The 23,848-nt window shown below is 35.3% G+C and overlaps 2 protein-coding genes across 3 annotated transcripts in view; one reads left to right on the top strand and one right to left on the bottom strand.

The window, feature by feature from the left end:
• Positions 1–3,923, top strand: part of LOC124540113 (ATP-binding cassette sub-family C member 4-like) — a 42,720-nt gene extending 38,797 nt beyond the window's left edge. For both annotated transcript variants that reach the window (XM_047117556.1, XM_047117547.1), the window contains exons 25-27: positions 614–713; positions 1,635–1,775; positions 2,826–3,923. In XM_047117556.1, coding sequence (XP_046973512.1) covers positions 614–713; positions 1,635–1,775; positions 2,826–2,870 — 286 coding nt within the window. In that variant the 3' untranslated portion in view covers positions 2,871–3,923. The remainder of the gene's footprint in view (positions 1–613; positions 714–1,634; positions 1,776–2,825) is intronic.
• Positions 3,924–4,841: 918 nt separating this feature from the next.
• The window catches only part of LOC124540127, a 39,883-nt gene continuing 20,876 nt past the window's right edge, over positions 4,842–23,848 (bottom strand). Inside the window, exons 3-11 of the mRNA XM_047117568.1 lie at positions 13,373–13,554; positions 12,654–12,749; positions 11,855–11,963; positions 9,169–9,302; positions 8,580–8,774; positions 7,924–8,064; positions 7,204–7,349; positions 6,015–6,185; positions 4,842–5,573 (exon numbers count right to left, since the gene is read on the bottom strand). Coding sequence (XP_046973524.1) covers positions 5,502–5,573; positions 6,015–6,185; positions 7,204–7,349; positions 7,924–8,064; positions 8,580–8,774; positions 9,169–9,302; positions 11,855–11,963; positions 12,654–12,749; positions 13,373–13,554 — 1,246 coding nt within the window. The 3' untranslated portion in view covers positions 4,842–5,501. The remainder of the gene's footprint in view (positions 5,574–6,014; positions 6,186–7,203; positions 7,350–7,923; positions 8,065–8,579; positions 8,775–9,168; positions 9,303–11,854; positions 11,964–12,653; positions 12,750–13,372; positions 13,555–23,848) is intronic.

The raw sequence follows: 23,848 nt of genomic DNA, 5'->3' as shown, positions 1-23,848 counted from the left end.
TCTATTGGTTGTGTAAATCGGCAGTAATCGGTTTTATTTTCATTCCATTGCATTTTTCGATGCTACATCTAATTTGTGTCGTACTATACCTCTTGTACCTCTGCTACTTACATATTATCTACGAGAAGCTCAGGCATCCCAATTACTAAATACGACTTGAGAAAGACCATCAATCGTGCATCCAATTCAAGTTCCTTTAAGGTTTTGCTGAATGGATGTTTGTGATTTTGTTTGTAAAGGCTAATTGAATCGAGATGGCCCAGTGGTTAGAACGCGTGCATCTTAACCGATGATTACGGGTTCAAACCCAGGCAAGCACCGCTGGTTCATGTGCTTAATTTGTCTTTATAATTCAGCGGTGAAGGAAAACATCGTGAAAACAACCTGCATGTGACAAATTTCATAGAAATTCTGCCACATGTGTATTCCACCAACCCGCATTGGAACAGCGTGGTGGAATATGTTCCAAACCTTCTCCTCAAAGGGAGAGGAGGCCTTTAGCCTAGCAGTGGGAATTTACAGGCTGTTGTTGTTGTTGTTGTTTTAAAGTCTATGGGCACACTAGACTTGTAGAAAATAAATTGATTACATTGGTTATTTTAATCTTTCACAGAACGGACGCATTGATTCAAACGACGATAAGAAACAAATTCGCGGACTGCACTGTACTTACCATTGCTCACAGACTACACACTGTCATGGACTCAGATAAGGTACAAAATCCACTAAATGAATACTTTATGTAGAATTAAATATTTAAAAAAAGTGTTATAAAATGTTTCACTCGTCGTTCATTTGGGCAAAACAAACAATATATTTATAAATCATGATTCTAATTTTATTATGATTAATTTTGATATTGTCGAAAAAAAAAAACTCAAAATAAGTTTCTGTTATATGTTCTTTATTTACATTGTAATTTTGATATATGTCGGATCGACAGCGACATCAGTACGATCGTCAAGCATCGTAGGGGCGTATTACTAGGGTGATCGAGCAAAGAGGAAACCGCGAATACAGGAACACGTTTATTCTACGTTTAAAGTACTTAATACACTAATTCAATATCACACTTGGCAACGAAGCGAATGACAGTTGCTAGGATGGAGTTACTGGTCTTCACGAGAGCGGAATCGTAAGTGAGTCGTCTCTGAGCGTTTCCACCGGGTAGGCTTCGTCGTAGCACGAAGTATTTTTTTTTTTTTTAAATGTATAGGCTAGCGCTTGACTGTATCACGCCTGATGGAAAGTGAGATACAGTCTAAGATGGAGCGCGCTTGCCTAGAAGGTGCCTATTCACTCGGGACTTGAAGGTACCCATATTGTAGGTGGTGGGGAAAACGGAGGTCGGGAGGGTGTTCCAGACCTTGGCGGTGCGTATCAGAAACGAGGTAGCAAAACGTTTCGTACGTGTCTTAAATACGTCAACGTCAACCATACGGGTGAAGATCCTTTCGATGCCTCGCAGTTCTTTTGTAAAAAGGTGACGGGGGAACCAAATCAAATAGTTAAAAGTTATTCGCGTCGTGACGTAACGATAGTGCTGCCGCCTCGCGGGAATCGTGCCGCGCTTCGTTACGCTAAGGAATTCATAACCGTCTCCGACATATATAATAGATGATGTTTTTTATTAGGTGCTAGTGATGGACGCGGGTCAGATGGTAGAATTCGATCACCCGCACATGCTGCTTCAGAAGGAGGGCGGAGTGCTCCGCGGAATGGTGGACCAGACCGGCCGGGCCATGGCCGAGACTCTCGCCAGAGTTGCACTACAAGTAAGCTTTAACACTTAATCAATATCCGCATAAATCTATATACGACAGTACTACACAACATAGATGTAGCATCGGCAACTTCGTAAAACCGATCACATCCGAATTAAATACGCCATCCCAAATTATCAATATTTATTTCTTATGTTAATATGATCTTTACACAAATGCAATAACGTGTAATATCATTTGACCTAATATATTCGTTAATTTGACACGTTAATTTGCTTTCTCGGGTTGAACTGAGGCGAGAATCTAAATCGACGAATAGCGTCGAATGGCGCGGTAGAGCTATTTCTATTGGTTGTGTAAATCGGCAGTAATCGGTTTTACGAATTTTGCCGATGCTACATCTAAGTTGTGTCATACTATACATTGCTACATAGCTATTCTGTCCTCTGCTCTGCTTTTCCAATAGCAGGAGTTAAAACAAATTAATTTAAATATTGAACAGACATTTTGGCAACAATCTATTGGTTATAAATTCGTAGAAATATTGTGTATTGAATATTGATAAAGTTGTTATCAGAATTTTGGAAGTTGTTGTTGAATTAAGTATTTCAGTGGAATTCTGTTGTATTATTAATAGCGATATTGATCCAGAGCTGTTTGGAGAGCACAATATTGAAGAGCTTTAAGCAAATTGCATGGAATAAATAAATATAATGTTTTGTCTTTAATTTTTCTGGTATTAGAATCAAATCAAACAAAGTATGGATATGATATGGTTCAAACTTTGATTACACCAAAACTTTGGTTAACCAATGCAATATCGACCGCACCTGAATGCACCGTTAAATTATACGACTTCCGGTCGACACCGGTTTTCATGGTCCTTCCGAGGTCCCGGGTTCGAATCCCGGTCATGTCGATGTAGAAAAAGTTAATTAGTTTTCTATGTTGTCTTGGGTCTGGTTGTTTGTGGTACCGTCGTTACTTCTGATTTTCCACAATGCAAGCGCTTTAACCACTTACATTGGGATCAGAGTAATGTATGTGACGTTATCCAATATTTGTTATTATTTTATTAACATTTGTGTAATTTTCTTCCAGGCGTACAAAAAAAAGAACTCACTAGAACAAGAAGCAACGGAATGATGCTTCATAAGTTATAGAAAATTAGAATGATTATTTACTTAACTAATATTAGTAACTGCTTCGAATTTTGAAAGATCTAAGATGTATGAGATTATGCTTCAAAAAGTGTTTAAAATGTCGTTTACATCATTTGTAACCTATGATCAATTAGGGGTTGATGCTACTATTTTATATTAACCAATTGTATATTAAATATATATACAACTCCTAAATCATTATAGGTTATGTTTAATGGATCTTATTATTAAGAATAGAATATTAAATTAATGTTACTGTTTATAAAAAATTATAAACGAAATTGTTTGTGCCGTTCTAACAATAAATGAGACGAATCGTGATTAATTTTTGAGGTTTGTAATATTTTGTAACTTTCAAGAGACTATCGAAAATAATGTTCCTGATATAAATTATTATTATGATTGATTTTGATTTATCTTATACGCGGTGATTAAAATAGGTATTAATTAATTATCTGAGGTTAAAGACATACAACTCTATAAACTCGAAATATATTTATTAGACTTTATTAAATTTCTGGATCCCAGAAATATGTAGTACTGGTTACACGTGAAATTAATAGCAATGGTTTTCTAGAAATTTAATAGAATATAAACAATATCGAAGATTATAGCAACTCGTATGTATATTTATACTCTTTAACCAATTCAGGTGAATTAGCAATACCGATTTTGATCACCGCTTTTTATACGTTAAGTACGGATTGTGTACTTAAATGTAAGCATGTCTAATTAATTTGTTACTTATTTTCACAATTGCGTCCCGCAATCATGTTAAATTATTATAATGTACTTAGAATTAAAATGATGATGAAATTTTTGTGATTTTTGGTTACCGTTGATGAAGATTTTGATGATCTGTTGGAAACTTTAAGTTATTGTTAAAGTTTCGCAGAGTGATTCCTAATGTTACTAAAGAGTAATATGTGTGATATTGAATATAATGTGTCCAGTGCCTGGCTACTTATGAAACTTATTTTTAATGAAAAATTGTTAGATCATTATTACAACGAAATACAATTTTTATATTTGCTAATATAGTATTTTATTTCCTTTCCATGTATAAGACCGGTCTTTAATCTTTCATAGTATAGAGCTATTCAGGTCAAACATTGGTCAAATTTAACAACTGTGGTATTAGTATATGATATTAAGGTTTTTTTTCTAAAACGATAAATTTCAAACCTTAGGAAATCTCAAAATTTTCTATTTTCTCTCAAATTGTTAAGCTCATATTCGTTGAACACATTACGATACATTCACACTAAAAACAGTCAAATAGATGCCGTTTTCGCGGTCTTCCATTTATGCATAATTACTTACTCAATTGTCAGTCTGCAAGCTGTTAAAATATACGCATAATTGAAACTTTACCAAGTAAATAAAACAAAAATTAACTTTTTATCATTTTATTTTGAGGTTTATATAATTTTATACAGTAAGTTTATATTAACTTAAGATTATTATAAAAAAATCTGGAATGTAATGAGTATATAATACTACAAAGGATGAACTACTGGTTTTACAAACTATACACATTATAATGTGGGAAAATACTATGCAACAATTTACAGTCAAACAAACACTTGCAAGACTTAGAGACGGCAGTGTGTTAAGAAGTAAAACATCTCATTTAAAATTAATACAGTACTAAATGCTATAGCAGCCTTTCAAAATTTCAATGGAGGACATTATTTATGAATATGATAATTAAATTATATATAATATTAATCAATCAGTCCGTTAACTTTACATAAAAATTAACATTTATTATTATTTTGTAAATTTCACTTTGGACGACCCCCTTAAATATTAAAGTTTTTGTTTAAATGTTCTATACTATATGTCACCTTATAATTAAAAGACCATTAGTAAAATTTAATTGCTAAATAGATTTATTATAAAATAAACCTAGACTTGTGAAAGGAGCATTTAAATTTACAATAAAACGTTATATCGGAGAAGATTTATTTTATTTAATGGTACTTGCGATTATCAGGTGGCATATTTAATGTAATGTTTTTAAATACGGAACAACGACTTCACACACTGCTGTATATTCTACGTATCGATTATCACAGACCTCAAAACCGTCACTTTTAATTTAGACATTTTATAAGAAATTAAATTAAAAATCGACGAAACTAGGAAATAGCAAATGGACAGAAACACTTATTAAATTAATACTCATTTTCTTTACGATAGTAAAATTATGCATAAACATAAATAAAATAAATAAAATACAACCAAACATTTAAATATTAATTGTCATGTTTGCAATTTCCCTTTGGCACAAGAAAGAGAAATGGAAAGAAGTCCGTAAGTATGAGAGAAGTAGATACTGAGATCTTAGAAAACTGTATACAGATTTCAAGTTGACTTATAACTAACTAAAATACCATTAATGTGATCGAAAAGTTTTTATAACTAATATCTACTCACAGTCTTCATACTATTGGCGGCACAGACGTTCGTTCGTTATGAGAACCACGCAACATAGTCTTGTCCAGTGTCACACACTACCTATACTGTCACTATTTTATACACAATTCATAACTGCCTCGTTTCCGTACAAGCTGTGCACGAGTCGGGCGCGAAGTCTGCGTGCAGTGTTTCACACGAGCGCCGTCAGACTACCCGAACGAGAGTTTTTGCTCTCCTCCGATTCAATCGTCTTCGATTTTTCCTGTTACAACACAATAATACATTATTATTAAATCTAGTAATATCCACCTAAAACTAGGAACAAGTTGTCATGAAATAATCACAATCGATATTACTATATTAATATTAAAGTGAAAGTGTCTGTCTGTTTGTCTTTCACGATCAAACCGCTAAACCGAATTTGATGAAATTTGTTATGAAGCAAATTTGCACTCCAAGAAAAAATTTTGACGTTTTTGAGAAAAGAACACATAAAAGAAAAGGGAAGTCTCGGGCGACTATTCCTAGTTAGTACGAAAGAGGTTTCAATGTAATAGTTCTGAATTACTATGAACCAAACTTGCACTCCAAGAAAAAACGACTATTTTGACGTTTTTGAGAAAAGAACACATAAACGAAAAGGGAAGTCTCGGGCGACTATTCCTAGTTAGTACGAAAGAGGTTTTAATGTAATAGTACGTACCTCTCGCAGGGGCGCGGCGGGCGCGGGCGGCGGCAGCGGCAGCGCGAGTCGCAGCGCGGTCCAGAAGGCGCGCTCGTGCACGTGACGCCACGCCACGAGGCGCGTGCGCCGCAGCACGTCCACGAGGCTCTCGCCCGCGTCTTTCGCCTCGCGCTTCAGCTTCGGCAGATCCTGGTCGACATTAAATTACTATTTATTTTATATTCTTTTACAACAACAGCCTGTAAATAACTTGGTGGTAGGGCTTTGTGCAAGCCCGTCTGGGTAGGTAACACCCACTCATCAGTTATTCTACCGCCAAATAACAGTTCTCAGTATTGTTGTATTCCGTTTTGAAGGGTGAGTCAGCCAGTGTAACTACAGGCACAAGGGACATAACATCTAAGTTCCCAAGGTTGGTGGCACATTGACGATGTAAGGAATAGTTAATATTTCTTCCAGCGTCATTGTCTATGGGTCATGGTGACCACTTACCATCAGGTGACCCATATGCTCGTCCGCCAACCTATACCATAAAAAAAGACCACTGTTGGGCTAAGGCCCCTCCTTTTGACGAGAAAAATTTTGGAACATATTCCACCACGCTGTTCCAATGGGGGTTGTTGAAATACACATGTGGCAGAATTACAATGAAATTAGATAATATTATTATTATTAGTTTCTTCACGATTTGATTAATTTAAAATCACAAATTAATCACATGAATATTCAGTGGTGCTTGTCTGGGTTTGAACCCGCAATCATCGGTTAAGATGCACGCGTTCTACCACTAACCACTGGGGCATCTCAGCTCGCCAAGATATTTTTTTTATTATGTGAAATGGGAAATGGGACAACGGCCCATAAAAATTGTAGCTATTCGCAATATATTTTATACAATTTTCTTAAGGTTTCTTGCTAACCGTTTCTGAACAAATTGAAGATTACTGTACTACAATATATTGTTGATCAAGCAAACACGTAAGAAGCTTAAGTCTACTTATTTCATATATTTCCTAACATGACTGAGAAACCTTAAAGTTTAGCGTCAAAGTATTGGGAATAAGGCAAACGGTATAGTAGTAAATTAGTGTTATATCGAACCTGTAGCAGTACGACGACTGGGGGCACGGACAGGACTTTAAAGTTTAGCGTCAAAGTATTGGGAATAAGGCAAATGGTATTGTAGTAAATTAGTGTCATATCGAACCTGCAGCAGTACGACGACTGGGGGCACGGGTAGGGATCGCAGCTGTCTCAGCGCGGTGAGCAGTTGCTGCGGAGTGTACTGCGCGGGCGATAGCACGGCCACCAGCGACCGACCACGCGACACCTCGCCCACCAGCTCACTATACCCTGTGGGCGAAATCGTTTATGGTTAAATTAATTTTTTTTTTTATTAATTAAATATAATATATAATAAAATAGGCAGATTGATAAATGCACTACCTGAATATAAGTGATCACCACCACCCGTAACATAGACATAATCAGTCAAAGAAATATTAACCATCAAACCTACATACATCAACATACATTACTGATTTAACTTAGAAGAGATATGTTAAGTTCTGTTAAGTCCTAGATACGAAGTTTTGCTGTTTGACAATAATATTTGATGTACAGAGACGATATAAAGGCTATAAAATTTAGTACATATGTCGTATGTTGTTCTCACCAAAACAAAAATAATTACGGATTTTATCATATTTTCTAAATTTGGTAACTTATTACCAAATAATGAATATCTCATGGCTTCTTAATCTTTGCTCTAGTGGCTAGGTTGTACGACTTTGTATCATGGGTTGCCGATTCTATGTTCAGGCACAGGGTGATTGCAGTGATAGACACCCGTACTTGCAAGCAAGATTTCCCTCACATCGCATCTACTCTGCGTGTCGGCAACCCTGGGCGGACAGGCGGTACTCACAGTGGTCGGGCTGCGTGGACAGCGTGACGGCGTGCACGCGGTACTTGTACTTGATGGCGAGCGTGGGCAGCAGCGCGCCGCGCACCAGCTCACCATCCACCGCCGTCCAGCTCACCACCACGTCGAACTCCTTCTCCAGCACTGGCGACATCACACAAACTTGCATTACTTGTTACACCAGTGAGGACCAAGCGTTTCTTAGGAGCGGAGATTATAAAACCTTATTGTAAGACTATCGAATCTGTTATTAACAATTACTGAGCTGCCTCAACGGGGCTGTAATGATATATCTTTCTCATGCTCATTAAAGAAAACGGAAAGAGACAAAGATTAAGAAATTGTGTAGATCATAATTTCATTGAAAATTACTTTTCTATGCTATCGGAAAAAGAGTATAGATAGAAGACATAGGCATATTCTTTTAATTTGATGATGTGAATTACTTTAATTCTGACGTGGGCCAATGGGAGTCTTGAACGAGCTCGACCCGTCTGCCTGCGCCCCCCCTATGTGAGAGACAAAATTGAGTCAACGTTATGTCTGTCACTATGCGAAGAGCAACGAGGAACTCGGGAACGTTAGCTGGTATACTTTGATCTATCCGTCCATCTCATATAGTGGATATAGCGGGTGCGCGTGTTGGTGGTGAGTGGTACCTCTGGCGCGGTGCGCGGCGGTGGCGGCGCGCGCGCGGGCGTGTCGCGCGGCCAGCAGCAGGCGCGGCGTGCAGCGGCGGTGGCAGGCCAGCACGGACAGCAGCAGCAGCGCGCCCGCCGCGCCGCCCAGCGCCAGCGCGCGCCACGGCACCTCCGCGCCGCCGCACCACGACGCCTCGCCCGCCGCGCCGCTATCTGCATCAAAATATTAACTTTTTGCTATAATTATTAAAAACATAGTGTTTTTCAAATGAATACTATGACTAGGAGACGAAAGCAATTATATCTAGGAATCTGATTGGCTAGATAAGACCAATCAATAATAATAAGAACTATTCAAATTTATAAAACCGATTGCAATTGGGAGCATTTAACGACAAAATTAACGACAAAGACAATAACTATAGATATTTATTGATTGCTCCAAACGTAAAAAGTTGATTCAATATACTAATTTAAATTTATGAAAAAACAAATACAAGAGACCGAAATGTTTACAATAGTGTTTTATATTGATCTTATATTCGCTGAGTAAACAAATTTGAAAGGAACACAGAGGATCCGATAGTTATGGGTAAGTTTCCCTCACGTTTGTAATGCACGGTGACGTAGTTTCTGGAGACGACCTCGTTGCTGTGCACGACGCACACGTACGTGCCGTAGTCCTGCGCGGACACTCGCTTGATGCTCAGGTAGGAACCGATTATTTCTTTCACGTCCTCTCTGAAATATTAAGAGCTCTTTAGTTTTAAACGCGATACTAGTAACCGTTTTATACATTTATAACATTACGTTTAGTTAAATATTCTTGTGTCTTGTTCTGTCTTAATTGATTTGATATTCGAAAGAAGAAGACACAGTATTAGTCAACTAATCACCTCTTAGACAATACTTTTAATACGTGAAACATTTACACGTAATGTACTATAAATATATAATAGTAACAGTCTGTAAATTTCCCACAGCTGGGCTAAAACCTCCACTACTCCTTTGGATGTTTTTTGGTAGCGTAATCCATCACGCTGCTACGATACGGTTTAGTGGATTCACACGTGGCAAAATTTCGTAGGCATCAGACATATGCAGGTTTCCTCACGATGTTTTCCTTCACCGCAAAGTATTTGTAGAATTAAAAGCACAAATTAAGCACATGAAAATTCAGCGCTGTTTGCCTGGGTTTGAACCTGCAATCGTCGTAATCATGTAATGTTCTAACCACTGGGCCATCTCGGCTCTAATTATATTAAATATTATTCAAATAGGCTTATACGAGGTTACTTATACAATTTTTTTGCAAGATTTAAAGCTATTACTCTCGTACTCTGCTATTACTAATTAATTATTAATTTATTTTAATAATTCCATTTAGGAAATCCTGTTTAGAAATGAACCAATTTTAACGCCGCGATTTTTAAACCCGTTTTTTTTTAAAGAATCATATTATTTATAATTTCTTTCTTTACGAACTGTTTTATTTACATATTATGTATATTTAATATGTATAATTTTGAAGAGTATTCTTTGTTATAAATGTCTTTAAGCAATGTTCTACGTATATATTTATAACAGGTGGGCGGACAAATGGACTCTCCCGGGTATAAATCATCACTGTCCACGGATATTTACACCGTACGATATTTCAATATAATCGTCATTATCATCACATAGTATAAAACAAAGTCGCTTACCGCTGCCGGTCCCTACTTATGCTTAGATCTTTAAAATTACACAAGGGATTTTGATTCGGTTTACATTGATTCAAGGGGAAAGTTTATATGTATAATACATGCACAATATATCAGAGAAACACTGATATTTATAGAAGTTTTAAAGTGATATATGTATACATATTTTATATAAGCCGGGCGCGTTGCTAGGTCCTTATACCTCTAATGCTCCACCAACCTTGGAAACTAAGATGCTATATCCCTTATTACAGTTACACTGGCTCACTCTCCTTTCAAACCAAACCAATATACTATGTATTGTATTGCATATAATTATCTATACAAATTTTATAAATACAAAAATAACTCTGATTGTATTTGCTCTTCACGGAAAAACTACTGAGCAGAATTCGATATAAAAAATTATGAAGCAAGGTTGTACTTTTAGAAAGTACATAGGGCTAATTATGAATAATATTTGACGATCAATACTTAAAAAGAAAGCGAAGTCGCGGACGACAACTACAATTATAATTATATTACTTAACCATTAACTACACTTTCCCGTTAATCCGATCGTTGGGGAAAATCATACTTGTGTCAGTGATGTAACAATTAAAACTAAAGTATCCTTAATCAATGCAGTATAATTGAATCGATATATTTCTATAATCAATAAAATATCGACACCAAACTCTATGTAAATTAAAATATCTTAGTAATTATACAAACAAAAAAATCGATTTTCTGTATCCGTAATCATGATCGAATAATCGTTAAAAAAACTCTCAATATATTATTAATTAATTTTAATTACGTCTAATTGCAAATCACAGATCGAATTCGCTTCAAACGAATAGTTTTTACGAATTTCCATACGTCCGGTTTCACGTCGAATTTCGACCTCGAAAGCCGAATAGTATTTCGTTTTTATATGATATTCAATTACATTTATTTCATACAAAAATGAAACGCGTTATAATAATTCGCGTTATATTAAAATTAGCAATAACTCGCTATGTGTATCTAATACGCGGAAAATCTAATTCTGACTTTCGAGAAGTGAATTAAGTAATTTCGCTAATGGATGCAAGCCGTAATCCACTTAACGGAGATGACATTACGTGCACGTATTTCCGCTGTATTTTCAGACGATCAAAAATTACAGGGAAGTTATTTAAATTGAGTTTTTCCTGAACTATGAACAATTTAATACGTTCTCATTGCGTGTTAAATATTTGTCATAGAGCCGGGTTTCTAGAGGAATAGTGTAACTCATCACAAATGAAGTTTTTTTTTTCAATCGCATCCTTTACTTGAGTACTCAATGACTTAAGCATAGTAAAGTAACAGCCAGAAAACAGCCCAACTCTTGTCAAAGGAGGCTTTAGTATGAAGAAGCAAAAGTGGAACTTTTGTTGAGGCGAGGATTAGAAGCTTATTCCACCACGCTGATCTAATAGGGAAGGACCTTTATTATAGCACAACTAAGGCATTTCTAAGGCGTCTCAACATAAATCCAAATCCATAAGATTAGGTCAAGTCATAAAATATAAGCTTAAGTTATTGTGTATGATTAAATCTTAGCGGTTCAAATTTGATACGTACCTCGTGGTTTTGGTCTCGTTCTGTGTTATTAAAAGTTCACCGTCTGTGCCGTTTGGCCACACCTTCCACCAGCGAAGGTCGCTTCTAGCATCCGCCAAGTACGATCGACCTATAATTAAAGTATCGTTATGAAAAACGAAGAGAACATTATATAAAAAAATAATATTCACGCTGTCTGAAAACGCATGCGAATACATGTAAAAAAGATGAATTTTGAAAGGGAAGTTTTTTGTAGTTCACGGGAAATAGAACACGGAAGAAATAAGGTGTAAAGACACGGGTAACCGCCATTTATTAACTTTTAATTATAAAAATGACGTTAAAAGCCTTTTTGGTTGTAACCTACATGGTAATAAACCTAAATGGTAGTGCCCTTTAGCTATTGTGAAAGAAAATGGACTGGAATCGGCTAGTCGAAATTAACTCAAAGAAATATCCTACAATTTCAAAGCTATTATAGGAGTAGGTATCCCTTAAAAAAAATTCTAATAAAAAATCATTTGTGCCTCGCTAGGACTTTCTTGAAATCAGATCCCTATGCAACGGCACTGGTTTCATTGGTATACATATCTCCAAGCTTGAATACAATAAAATAATTACACATATTAGATGAAACAAACCCACGTAGTATAATATCGTCACTTTAATTGGTAACGTAATGAGTAGCTGCTAAAAATACAGCCGGCTAATTTCTACGAAAACCGCTGGCATCATTCGTGAGCGGACGAGTGTCAATTATAAAGGGTCGGAGATGTGTTATTAATATTTTATTTCGGTAATTGTAAAAGTGAAAACTTACCAATCAACGCTTCGCAGAACAGCCGTAGTTCGGTCCCTTCCTCCACCCACTGGTCCTTCGAAATGAACATTGTTTTCGGCGCATCCGTCGGTTTTTCTGTGAAAACACGTTCGTTAAAGCGTTTCGAGCGATCATTACGTTCATATTTTCATTATCAATAACGAGAATTTACTTACGATAAGAATCTTTGTTAAATATTGTCTTTCTCGTTCGGGTGAAAGCGTTACTTTCTTTTATTTAGATCTCAATGTAACGCTGAGAAATGCTCAGAGCTATTTACTTTCTAAATACTTAATACCGTACATTTCAGACAAAATTACGATGAAAATTTTCATCGAAATCGGATGGAGTTCACTGAGTTATATGCTTAATTTGACTTTACAATCATCCCGTGCTAGGCATGACTAAAAGATCGTGAGGTAATCTGACGAAATTAAAGCGCATGTATACATCAACCGTGTGGTTACATCAGCGACATAGCGACTCCAATCCTTAAGAAAAAAGCATTTCTCAGCTATGGAATATTTATTGGTTCTAATATAAACGCTCGTAAGATAACCTGCATTTGTAAAGATACATTATGGATTACCTACCATCTGGACCGCATTGGAGTAGCTTTATAGACTAAGCTGAAAAACCTTTTTCAACTTTTAAGAAGATAAAAGGCGTTAATTTTCCTAGGCTTGGGAGCATTACAGACGATTACTTCCAAGACTCACCTAAGATATCTAATCTGACTGTATGTGTCTCGCTGTGTGTCTCGTTGCTGAGCCGGCAAGTATAGTTTCCGGAATCAGCGCGGGCGGCGCGTCTCGTGTACAGCGTCTGATTCGCCGCTTCAGGATATAGGATTAGGTTGGACACTCCCGCAGACCAGGGATAAGCTACGCCATCTTTGAACCTGAACAAAAGAAAGGGTTATTAGGGGATATTTCACACTAAAGGCAATTAATAATGAAGCTCTTGTAGTCAATAAATCAAATATTAACTTATAAAAGTGTTCCAAACATAAAAATGTTTAACCGCGTCTAATCTGACTTGTATTCCGGAACGAAAATGGTCTGGTTTTGATAATCTGTAATCTTAATCGAAATGGCGAGCAATATCCGTTTATATTATTAAGCTAGTATTCATTTCACATGTAAACAAATGCAAGTATTATGCATAATATACCTTTCTCATTCTGTTTATTAATGAAAATAACTTTAAAAAGCGTTGCGTAGTTTAACAGATCTAAGCCTTAAAATACGACAAACACAAATTGTTTCAAGATTATAGCGTAATTTTAATATGCATAGTAATTATTATTTTATTAAATCTTGACTCTTAAGTGATTTAAAAGATCGTCTTGATATTTTAATCAATATACACCGAAGTCGCGGACAACACATCTGTGGAGATCATATGTAATGATATCGAGATCTTAAATGTAACAATTGATAGACGAGAAACGCAATGTATGACAATATCGGATACGTAGTTTTTAAATTGATGTCGTTCAATCATTGCATCTCAATTCAACAAATCAAAGAACGCTACATTAACAATTAGTCTGTTTTCGATTACACACGATTTAAATGAGACATGTAAATATTTATAACTGTTTTTAAGGTCAATGTATAACTTATTATATTAAATTTTCTTTCGAGGGGATGAAATAGGGATTTAGGATTTATGTGCTATAGTTATAGTTTTATATATGTATTGAAATCCGCGTGTTTGACTGGTAGCATATAAATTTGAGTTAACGATATGTTGTCATATTTTCAATCATTGAAATCAAGATAAAATCGGTTCGCTTCGCATATCATGATTTTATTGATTTCAACATGTAAAAAATATACTTAATTACTGCATAATAAGGCATTATTTATGTAATATGTAAATGTATCAAATTTTTTATTATTTTTTGTTAAAATTTATCTTCGTTGCGAAATGAATGGAATCCAAGAACTGAATTTAATTAAAAAATGTTTTGGAGAAATTTGTTTTTATTTGTATGCAGAGGGTTTTCCTCGGAACCAGTGGTTCAATTCTCAAAATCTGTTTCATTGGTAAAAAATATATTAGGTATATCCAAGTACTCCAGAATCGTATGAAGTACATCAGAGGCTACAAGTACTGTTAAATTGTCAATGAATAAAATTAAATTATATATAATTCAATCAGTGTTATCGATTTGATGAATTCTTACGGAACCGGCAATAAGCTCAGCTACTCTTTTACCAATCACCATAATTATATATAATTGCTTGGTGGTAGGGCTTTGTGCATGCCCGCCTGGGTACCACCCACTCATCAGTTATTCTACCGCCAAATAACAGTACTCAGTATTGTTGTGTTCCGGTTTGAAGGGTGAGTGAGCCAGTGTAACTACAGGCACGAGGGACATAATATCTTAGTTCCCAAGGTTGGTGGCACATTGACGATGTAAGGAATAGTTAATATTTCTTACGGCTTCATTGTCTATGGGTGATGGTGACCACTTACCATCAGGTGGCCCATATGCTCATCCGCCTGCCTATACCATAAATTAAAATAAAAAAAAATCATAATCGAATATTTTCATCAATCTATATTCTTATACTAATATTATAAATGAGAAACTCTTTCTGTCTGTTTGTCGCTCTTTCAGTAATAAACAGCTGAACCGAATTTGACGAAATTTGGTATGAAGCAAACTTGAAGTACAAGGAAAGGCATAGGCTACTTTTCTGGTCTATCATATGACAACCCCTAGAAAGCGAGCGAAGCCATGAGCGAGAACTAGTTAAATACATATTGCTGTTTATATTATGTATGTTGTATTGTAGAAATTAATATGAATTGTATAACTTGTACACTTACAACAACAAATTTTTATTTGTCGGTCAAATTTTTTATGTTCGCAAAATCTAAAAAGTTACATAATAAGACCAAGTCGAAATGGTGCGACGGTAAGAACGTTTGCATCTTAACTTATGATTGCCGGTTCAAATCCCGCCCAGAACCATTAAATTTTCATGTGCGAATGAAAACATATATATTCAGATATTCTACCACATGTGTATCAACAAGTTACAAGACAAATTGGATCAACGCGGTGAAATAAGCTCCACACATTAGCCCAGTGTTGGGACATTAAACGCCTTTATCGTACTGTACACAAAAAATTGCCCAGAGACTACGTGAATATTGATTATACGGAGCAATGGGCACGTTTGCATGAAATTAATCCTCAACGATCAGCGTTCACAGAAAATATGAAACAAAAATCAATGAAAACATTCAGTCGTTAGTTATATTCAAAAAAAAGGTAGTTACTGTATTATCTTATCGATAAGTTATCATCAACTAACAAACTAGTTGGCAAATATATTAATTTGTAAGTTTCCTTATTAATTATTCCATCATAGGAATATTGACAGTTAACAAGCTCATATAATCACGGTAGCCATGTTTGTCGCGAATAATTAATACATGAAACTTGTATTAAATACATATATCGAACTTAAGTAATTAACGCAACACACGTAATCAAAAGTCAACCTTTTATAGTGAGTCATTTGTCCAAGTTTTTGCTAATATACGTCATCCCCGAACGAGAAGGTTGCTAGGCGGCGCGCACGCAATAAGAATCGAAATCGTGGGAGCATTTATAGCGATAACACATGCGGATGATGACATATGTATAATGTGCTTCTAATTTTATACGTTTATCTTACATACATCGAGCCTGAAGATAAGTGCTGAAACATGATTCCACGAATTTTATAAATTTAAACAGTCTCTCTTCGATCGATTTAATCATAATGTAGATACGGATCACGGAATCACGTCAGTTGTATTCTGTGTACGAACAATTTACATTAATTCAGATAAAGATCGAAGAGATTACAGATAAAAATGTTCATAACAAACGTTCACAATGTATCATATGTACGAGATAATGTGCGTTCTTATTATTTGCAGTGGCGTTTGGTAAGGAATGAGATTAGAATCAATGACACTAGATAACAATTAGGAAGGACTGTCATTCCGGGAGGTCGCGGACTGCGATGGCGGCGGGAAGCAGCCGGTGGGTTGCGTCGCGAGTCGCAGCCGGTGGCGCAATGCATTTGCAGCTGCCGATTGTCAGCTATTCCGAGAAACGGGGATTACATTATTAAACTCTCGCAAGCGGGGAAATCGTTATTCTCTAAGGCTTCAAATGACATTCGAGCGACGTTTAATCTCACCGTGAGCGAGAGCGACCGCCTCTAAGAAACGGCGAAGGCTAAATATTTAGATTCCCATAATTCTGATAGAGTCATACCAGCTGTAAACTGTTCAGGGAACGAAGCTCGCACAAACAAAACGTCACATGAACCGACGATTCCCGCGAACAGTAAAATTTTGCGGGAGCCGTTTTTGAATCGTTTGAAAGTAAAACAAACATTCGTTCGATGTTTCATCGCAAGGCCGCGTGGGGATCGCTTCCGAGAATCGGCGCCGGAGCGCAACCTGGTGTGTATCCATTAGGTAGATTCACCGGTAATATCCGCCCGTTCGCGAAGATAACTTGCGTGTATAACTGTACCGTGAAACATTATCTTGGAACATTTAAAGCTGATGGAACTTTCAAATCGTTCCACATATTGCTTGCTCCCATTACGCAAAACACGTACATAGTTTACTTTACAATATGCTTCTCAGAAAAAGTATTTAAAAGTGTGCGTATGTTTACAGAACTCGGTCCCTGGGAGAACGTTGCCAATATTTATATCTTTTATGACAGTGACTCATGCATCGTTCACATAAAACATTACAAAATTCAATTACAATTGATGGACTTAATTTCGGATGTGTAGAGAAGTAATTGTGCAATTATATTGTCAAATAAAACACGAATATTATTGTATAGTAATACGTAACCATTCAACATAACTGTGTGTCACTCGCCGGCAATTATTTTTCCGCAAGAGCGAAGATTCGAAGAAAAATTATTGAAACGAGTTGTGTTGCACGCACGCGGTTTTGCCAACGGAAATCCATAACATTGTACCAGAGTAAAGGGGAAAAAGAATAAAAAGTCGAATGCAGACGGAGTGCGGTGCACTTTGTAGGCTCCGCTCCGCCGTTTTTTGTATCTCGGTGCAAATGTTCATGACGTGAGACGTCTCCGGTAACTCGAGGGCAATTATTTTGAAATTAGTCTGTCAGTGTATGATTTCTTTTTTTTTGTGATATTTTGTGGGAAAAGGAGTATAATCTGTGAAACGGAGTAAATTAGTACCTTAATTATATTTGCGATTATTGGACGGTCTATACTTAAAACATTCTGTATTTTTTTTTATTACAACAAAGGAAGGAGGCTAATTGTTAATAATATTTTTTTATTTAAGAAGTTAATTTGATAGGTATACTAGCGACTCGCCCTGGATTCGCACGGGTAAAATACTTATACTGATAATAAATATCCTACAAAATATTTATTTATATACGACATATTGTCCATGTATTATACACAAAAACCTTCCTCTCGAATCAATCTTTTAAAAAACCGCATCACAATCAGTTGCGTAATTTTAAAGATCTAAGCATACAGACAGCGGTAAGCGACTTCGTTTTATACAATGTAATGATGCAAATAGGAATAATCTTTTTGAACATTTAAATGTCAATGGTACCTATAATAATAGCTTAACGGTAGAAGGGCTTGCTGGCACCTAAAGGTCGCCCTGACCCCTTGGCCTATTGTCGACATTGTCGTACGCACTCTTAGAACATTATTTACATTTCAAATACAGTTAGACGGGAAATTGTTTGCCTGCAATCCCGACTAATAATGCTAATATGCATTTATTTGTTTGTTTGTTACGTTTCACTTCTTAACTATTCAATCAAACTGAAATTTTACCTACACGTTGTCAGTAGCACAGAAGGGGACATTGAGCATGTATAGACGTAGCATAGCATCTGACCCCTTTCCTCCTAAACCCAGCCGAACCCAATAGCAGAAACCAGTTTTGTCAAACTATCCTAGCGGCTTATTCATGCGATAAAAAAGAAATCCTTCAACATCCTTCAAACCGAAAAAAATATCTGTTTTCTTACATAAAATGAATAATACGAAAACGGAATAAAATAAAAAAAAAATCGTCCGAGATGAGGTCATTGCGTCTCGTCCGGCCATGCATCTTGCGAATATTTCCGAAAGGCGAACCGGTCTTTGACCCGAGTGTCGGATTGCAGTCAGGATCCAGCCACAAATCATTCGTGCATCCAACACCGCACAATGGATACATACAAATAAAATACACACATATACGAGCTATGTGTGTACTTATACACACACATAAACTTTTATTTTATGCCATATTATATTTCAAACAGTAATTCCACCAGGTAGCAACGAACGAGGTTTCAAAACAATGTACACTAGCAATAGCATTGAGATGAAGAATGATGGGTCTGACGCTAAGTACGGATAAATAATATTCTTCACACACATTTAGAACGTTAACAATTTTAAATATTTGGAATTTATGGTTAAAATAGATACGTGCCTGTTCTACTTATGATTTTATTATGATGTTTGAAAAGCATCTGATTTAGTGAAACGACTAGAATACTTGATCCAATCTTAATCCTTGCACTATTAAGTTTTCAGTGTCTCAAATTGTAAATAGCATCGCTCCTGCTCGTTAAACTTTGTATCAGATGAAAATTAATCACGTATGTATCGACTAACCTATTAAAGCAGCTTCTGAGATTAGCTTTTAGTACTCGCCCAGCAATGGAAAGTGAATATTGATTTTTAAAATCATCACTTCAAAACATTAAAATAAAAAACAAAAAGGGAATGAAACTTTAGTTCCTTTTGTAATTATACATATCTGAATATAAGAATACATCACTAATGACAATATATAACATTGAAGGGTACTCGCAATCTATACTAAAACTAATATTATAATGGCGAATATAACTCTGTCTGTTACTTCTTTACCCTAAACCGATTTTGATAAAATTTTGCGTGGATATAGTAACCGAGGCGAGGCAGAAAACAGGCTATAATTTTTTACTTCTCTATTGTAAAATGGGAGTTGCCGGTTTGTATGGTATTGGTAGTTTTACAAATTGGGCGCGAGTAAAGTAACATGATCAGCTTGTATAATATAAATAAGAATATAAATATTGATAAATCTGTTAAGAATATACTAGAAAGGATAAGAAGAGAGACAAAAAAAGGTCTTACTATTATATTTTATTATAAAATCATACTTTTTAATTATTAAAGCTAATTAAAATGTTCTTAAATAATAATTATAGAGTTATCTCAAGTTGATACATTCAACGATACGGAGATTTGTAATAAAACTCGTTTACGATACGACATAATTATCTTTATTTCCCTAAAAAATGTTAAGCGACGCTTGGACAACTTCCTGTCTCTTATTAAATCTTTCATTGGAAAATGTTTTTGTTCGATTTGATTACAATCACGCAGAAAATGAGTCAATGAGAGAAAAAGTTGGGACACATTTAATAATTCAAATTTATCTCTAATAATATATCCGCCAATATGGAATATATTGGCGGATGAGCATATGGGCCACCTGATGGTAAGTGCTCACCATCACCCATAGACAATGACGCTGTAAGAAATATTAACTTACATTGTCAATGCGCCACGAACCTTGGGAACTAAGATGCTATGTCCCTTGTGCCTGTAGTTACACTGGCTCACTCACCCTTCAAACCGGAACACAACAATACTGCGTACTGTTGTTTAGCGATAGAATATCTGATGAGAGGGTGGTATTTACCCAGGCGGGCTTGCACAAAGCCCTACCACCAAGCAAAAATATTATAAATACGAAGGTAAATCTGTCCGAATGTAGAGCAAATTTCATGTAATTTGAAATAATGCTAAACAAAAACACTTTTTTATAAACAACTGACGACCGAATCCTAACGCACTAACTTGTTTTAATATAGGGCTAGAACTTTGCGTAAGATTTAAATAAAAATATTTGTGATAGATTGTCTTTTTTTATTGAAGATGTATGTTTTACGTACAAATAGTTAAATATTTTATACTTTCTGTTTCTTAAGGTTTTCGCTCCTAATATAGTTGCATAAAAAATAAGTGTGTACGCAAATATAGATGCAGTCTCTACACATTGAAAAAATCCGGCCACATGACCAACGGTTAAAGGTCTGAAGTATACTCCAGTTCTCTAAAGCCCTTATTTGTTTAATGGTTCGACTCAGAATTACCTAGGCCCCTTGGTAACTGCACCCTTTAAGCTGAGCACAGACCGACGAAGCAATTAAACAAGGTTGTATACCTACTGCAAATTTGAAACGGACATATCAAAGACCGAGCTGGTAAACATAGAACCTCTTTGAGATGTACATGAACGGAAAATTGGTTACTCTTGTGTATCCAAACGGTTTTACTGGAACAGTTTCCATAATAAAGTAAATAGTCAACATAACAAATAATTTTTGCGCAATTACAATTGACTTTCCGAAGAATTACCAACTATTTCAGTAAACACGCAACTTTAGAAATAATAGAATGTAATATTTCTGAGCCCTTGCTTTTCCAAGTGGCTTGACCTTCGAACAGTGAACTTTTCGTCAGGGTTTTCCAAATCATGTTTACTCAATCAAAACGAGTTATATAATCGTTTAAAGCATATACAATTATTTTTTATTATTCACAGGTAAATAGAGTTAAATTAACATCTAAAGACATTTCTTATCTGGATAATAAAATTTACATACATAACTAATTTGAAAGACAAATAAAGCGAGTACGCTTACGTTCATATAGACAGAAAAGTGGGTTTTTATTAAATACTCATATTATTGAGTGATCATAATTCGTTTAATTTGCAAAGAGTTTTAAATTATTATTCTATACACAACAAGCTATTGTGGTTTGTATAACCCGAATACCGCGAAGTCTAATACAGGGTTATTTTTTATACAAGCACTTACAAGGGGGAATCACAAAACTTCAATTATATTCTTAATTGTGACTACAATAACTACAGATTGTTTGACGTAATAAGCTAATACAGCATCAAGGCCGGGGAACTTTTTATGCTATATCTTATGTGGGAGATAATATCCTCCTGACGAATTATTACACCGCCAATCAATTTTAACGGAGACCAAAGAATATTACAGGGTGTTATTGTGGATGAAAAAGCGCGCAAATATAGGTGATCTCTCTATGCCTTTACTTCCTTTAAATCCATTGAAACGATAATTCAGCATGACTCGATTTATATTCGATAGACAAAATCGAATAACCTTTTATAACCCGACTCGGCATTTGAACTCAGGATCTCGGGATCTACGACTTTATAAGCTAGACCCAGACTAAAGAGGCAGATGTAAGACTAGCGTTACTGTAATGCTAACTACCTATTATAAATAATTAGGTCCGGTTTATAATAAAAATTATTTGCAAGAACTTGGTTCATGCTGATCATTAAACGTATTTCAAATAATCATTTTGTCTTTTTTTCTCTCATTCGTTATGTATTTGAAAGATGAATGAAAAGTATTTTAATAAACCTTTGAAATTATTTCGACCATTTTATCATTAAAAAGGACTTTTAAAATCGATGTATTCTACCAAGAAACATAAAAATAGAATGATTTTGGGCTGGAAATGATTAATTATTACACCGACTAAACAAATATCTGATTTCTACTTAAGATTGTCGAAGCAATTATTTAATATGAAGTTTTTTGAATAGGTATAATAAGACTTCAAATATGGTAACAAAATGACTTGCCATTCAATATGTAATCATAATACGCAATCACTTGTAATTGGAATCCTGGAACGAAGTCACCGATGTGGAATGAACATGTGTTGTTGTGATTTGTCATTGCTGATACATCGTTTAATTAGTTTTTGTATGTTGTCTTTAGTGGGTAGTAACATCAAATGTATTTACTAGACAACAACCCAACTGGGCTAATCACGATTGCTTGAAGATTTTCTTTCGATATCCGTCTTCGTTGCAAATATTATGAAAACATAAAACGCGTGAAAAGTCATTGGATTTGAAATAATTGGATAAGACTGTTATGTGATATTCGCAAAGTCATTAAAGGTTTTTATATATTGACTGAAAATATGAATACAAACTTAACGTTATTTAGTAATAAACATTAGAAAGGCAGGTGACGACTTCACCAAAATCACCAATTAAGGTAAATAATTACCAAATTGACATCCGTCCGAGAAACTCTGACAAACCATCGCACCCTTTGTTGGCATCGGTATGATGATCGTTTCTCTGAAACGAGCACAATTATAGACATTTCTTGTGTTCACTTGTCACACGCCGTTGAAACGACATCGCCCTTACATTGCTCCATAATCACATGCTTGTCCGTCACGCACCGTCGACAATAATGCTACTATCAGCGTGCTTGTGGGAAATGGAAAATAAACAACGTTGTTATTTACTAAAAACAAGATTATAATGCCTTTGTTTATTTATATTACTCACAACATTCGCATCGGCAGCAAGAAATAAGACTATGTTGGTTAAAATTTAAAAAAAAAAGGTTTTTTTAATTATATTGAAAGAAAAAGAGAAAGTAGCCGAGATCTTTGCCGATTCTTCTCAGTGTAATCTTAATTTCGAGCCGTTGCTTTAGTAGCTGTAAATTTAGTTTTTTCTTTAAAAAAATATGATACAATACTTATTGATTACTTCGATGAAATACATTTTGATTTTGATTACATTCCATAAAATATAAAATTTAACTGCGGTAAAGGTAATGATAGGTTTTCTTTAAAATAATTGTTATTAAAATGGTGTCCCTAAAGTATATTGATATAGTATTATCATTTTCTCAAAGTTTAAAATCGGCCATACAACGTGGAACCAAGAATAGGTAAAAAATGTAATAATCATAGATTTGCTTCTTTATATCAATCGAAATTATAATGCTATACTATATTTAGTACGCAGTAAACACAAGCATAGACAGACGCTTTCATATTCGTGTTATAGAGAGTGTGTATCGTGTCAAAAAAGTCTTCAATGAGAAAATTGACTTATAAGGAAAGTCATGTAGCACGAGATACAATCATTAAATCAATAAGACACTAGCACAATACCTACTTGTGTAATTGAATTTCCGAGACGTTGAATGGCGTAATGTTAAGAAAAAAACATTGAAAGAGTTTC

The sequence above is a fragment of the Vanessa cardui genome, chromosome 2 (genome assembly GCF_905220365.1).
Source record: "Vanessa cardui chromosome 2, ilVanCard2.1, whole genome shotgun sequence".
Taxonomy (NCBI): domain Eukaryota; kingdom Metazoa; phylum Arthropoda; class Insecta; order Lepidoptera; family Nymphalidae; genus Vanessa; species Vanessa cardui.
This window is presented reverse-complemented; position numbering and strand designations above follow the sequence as displayed.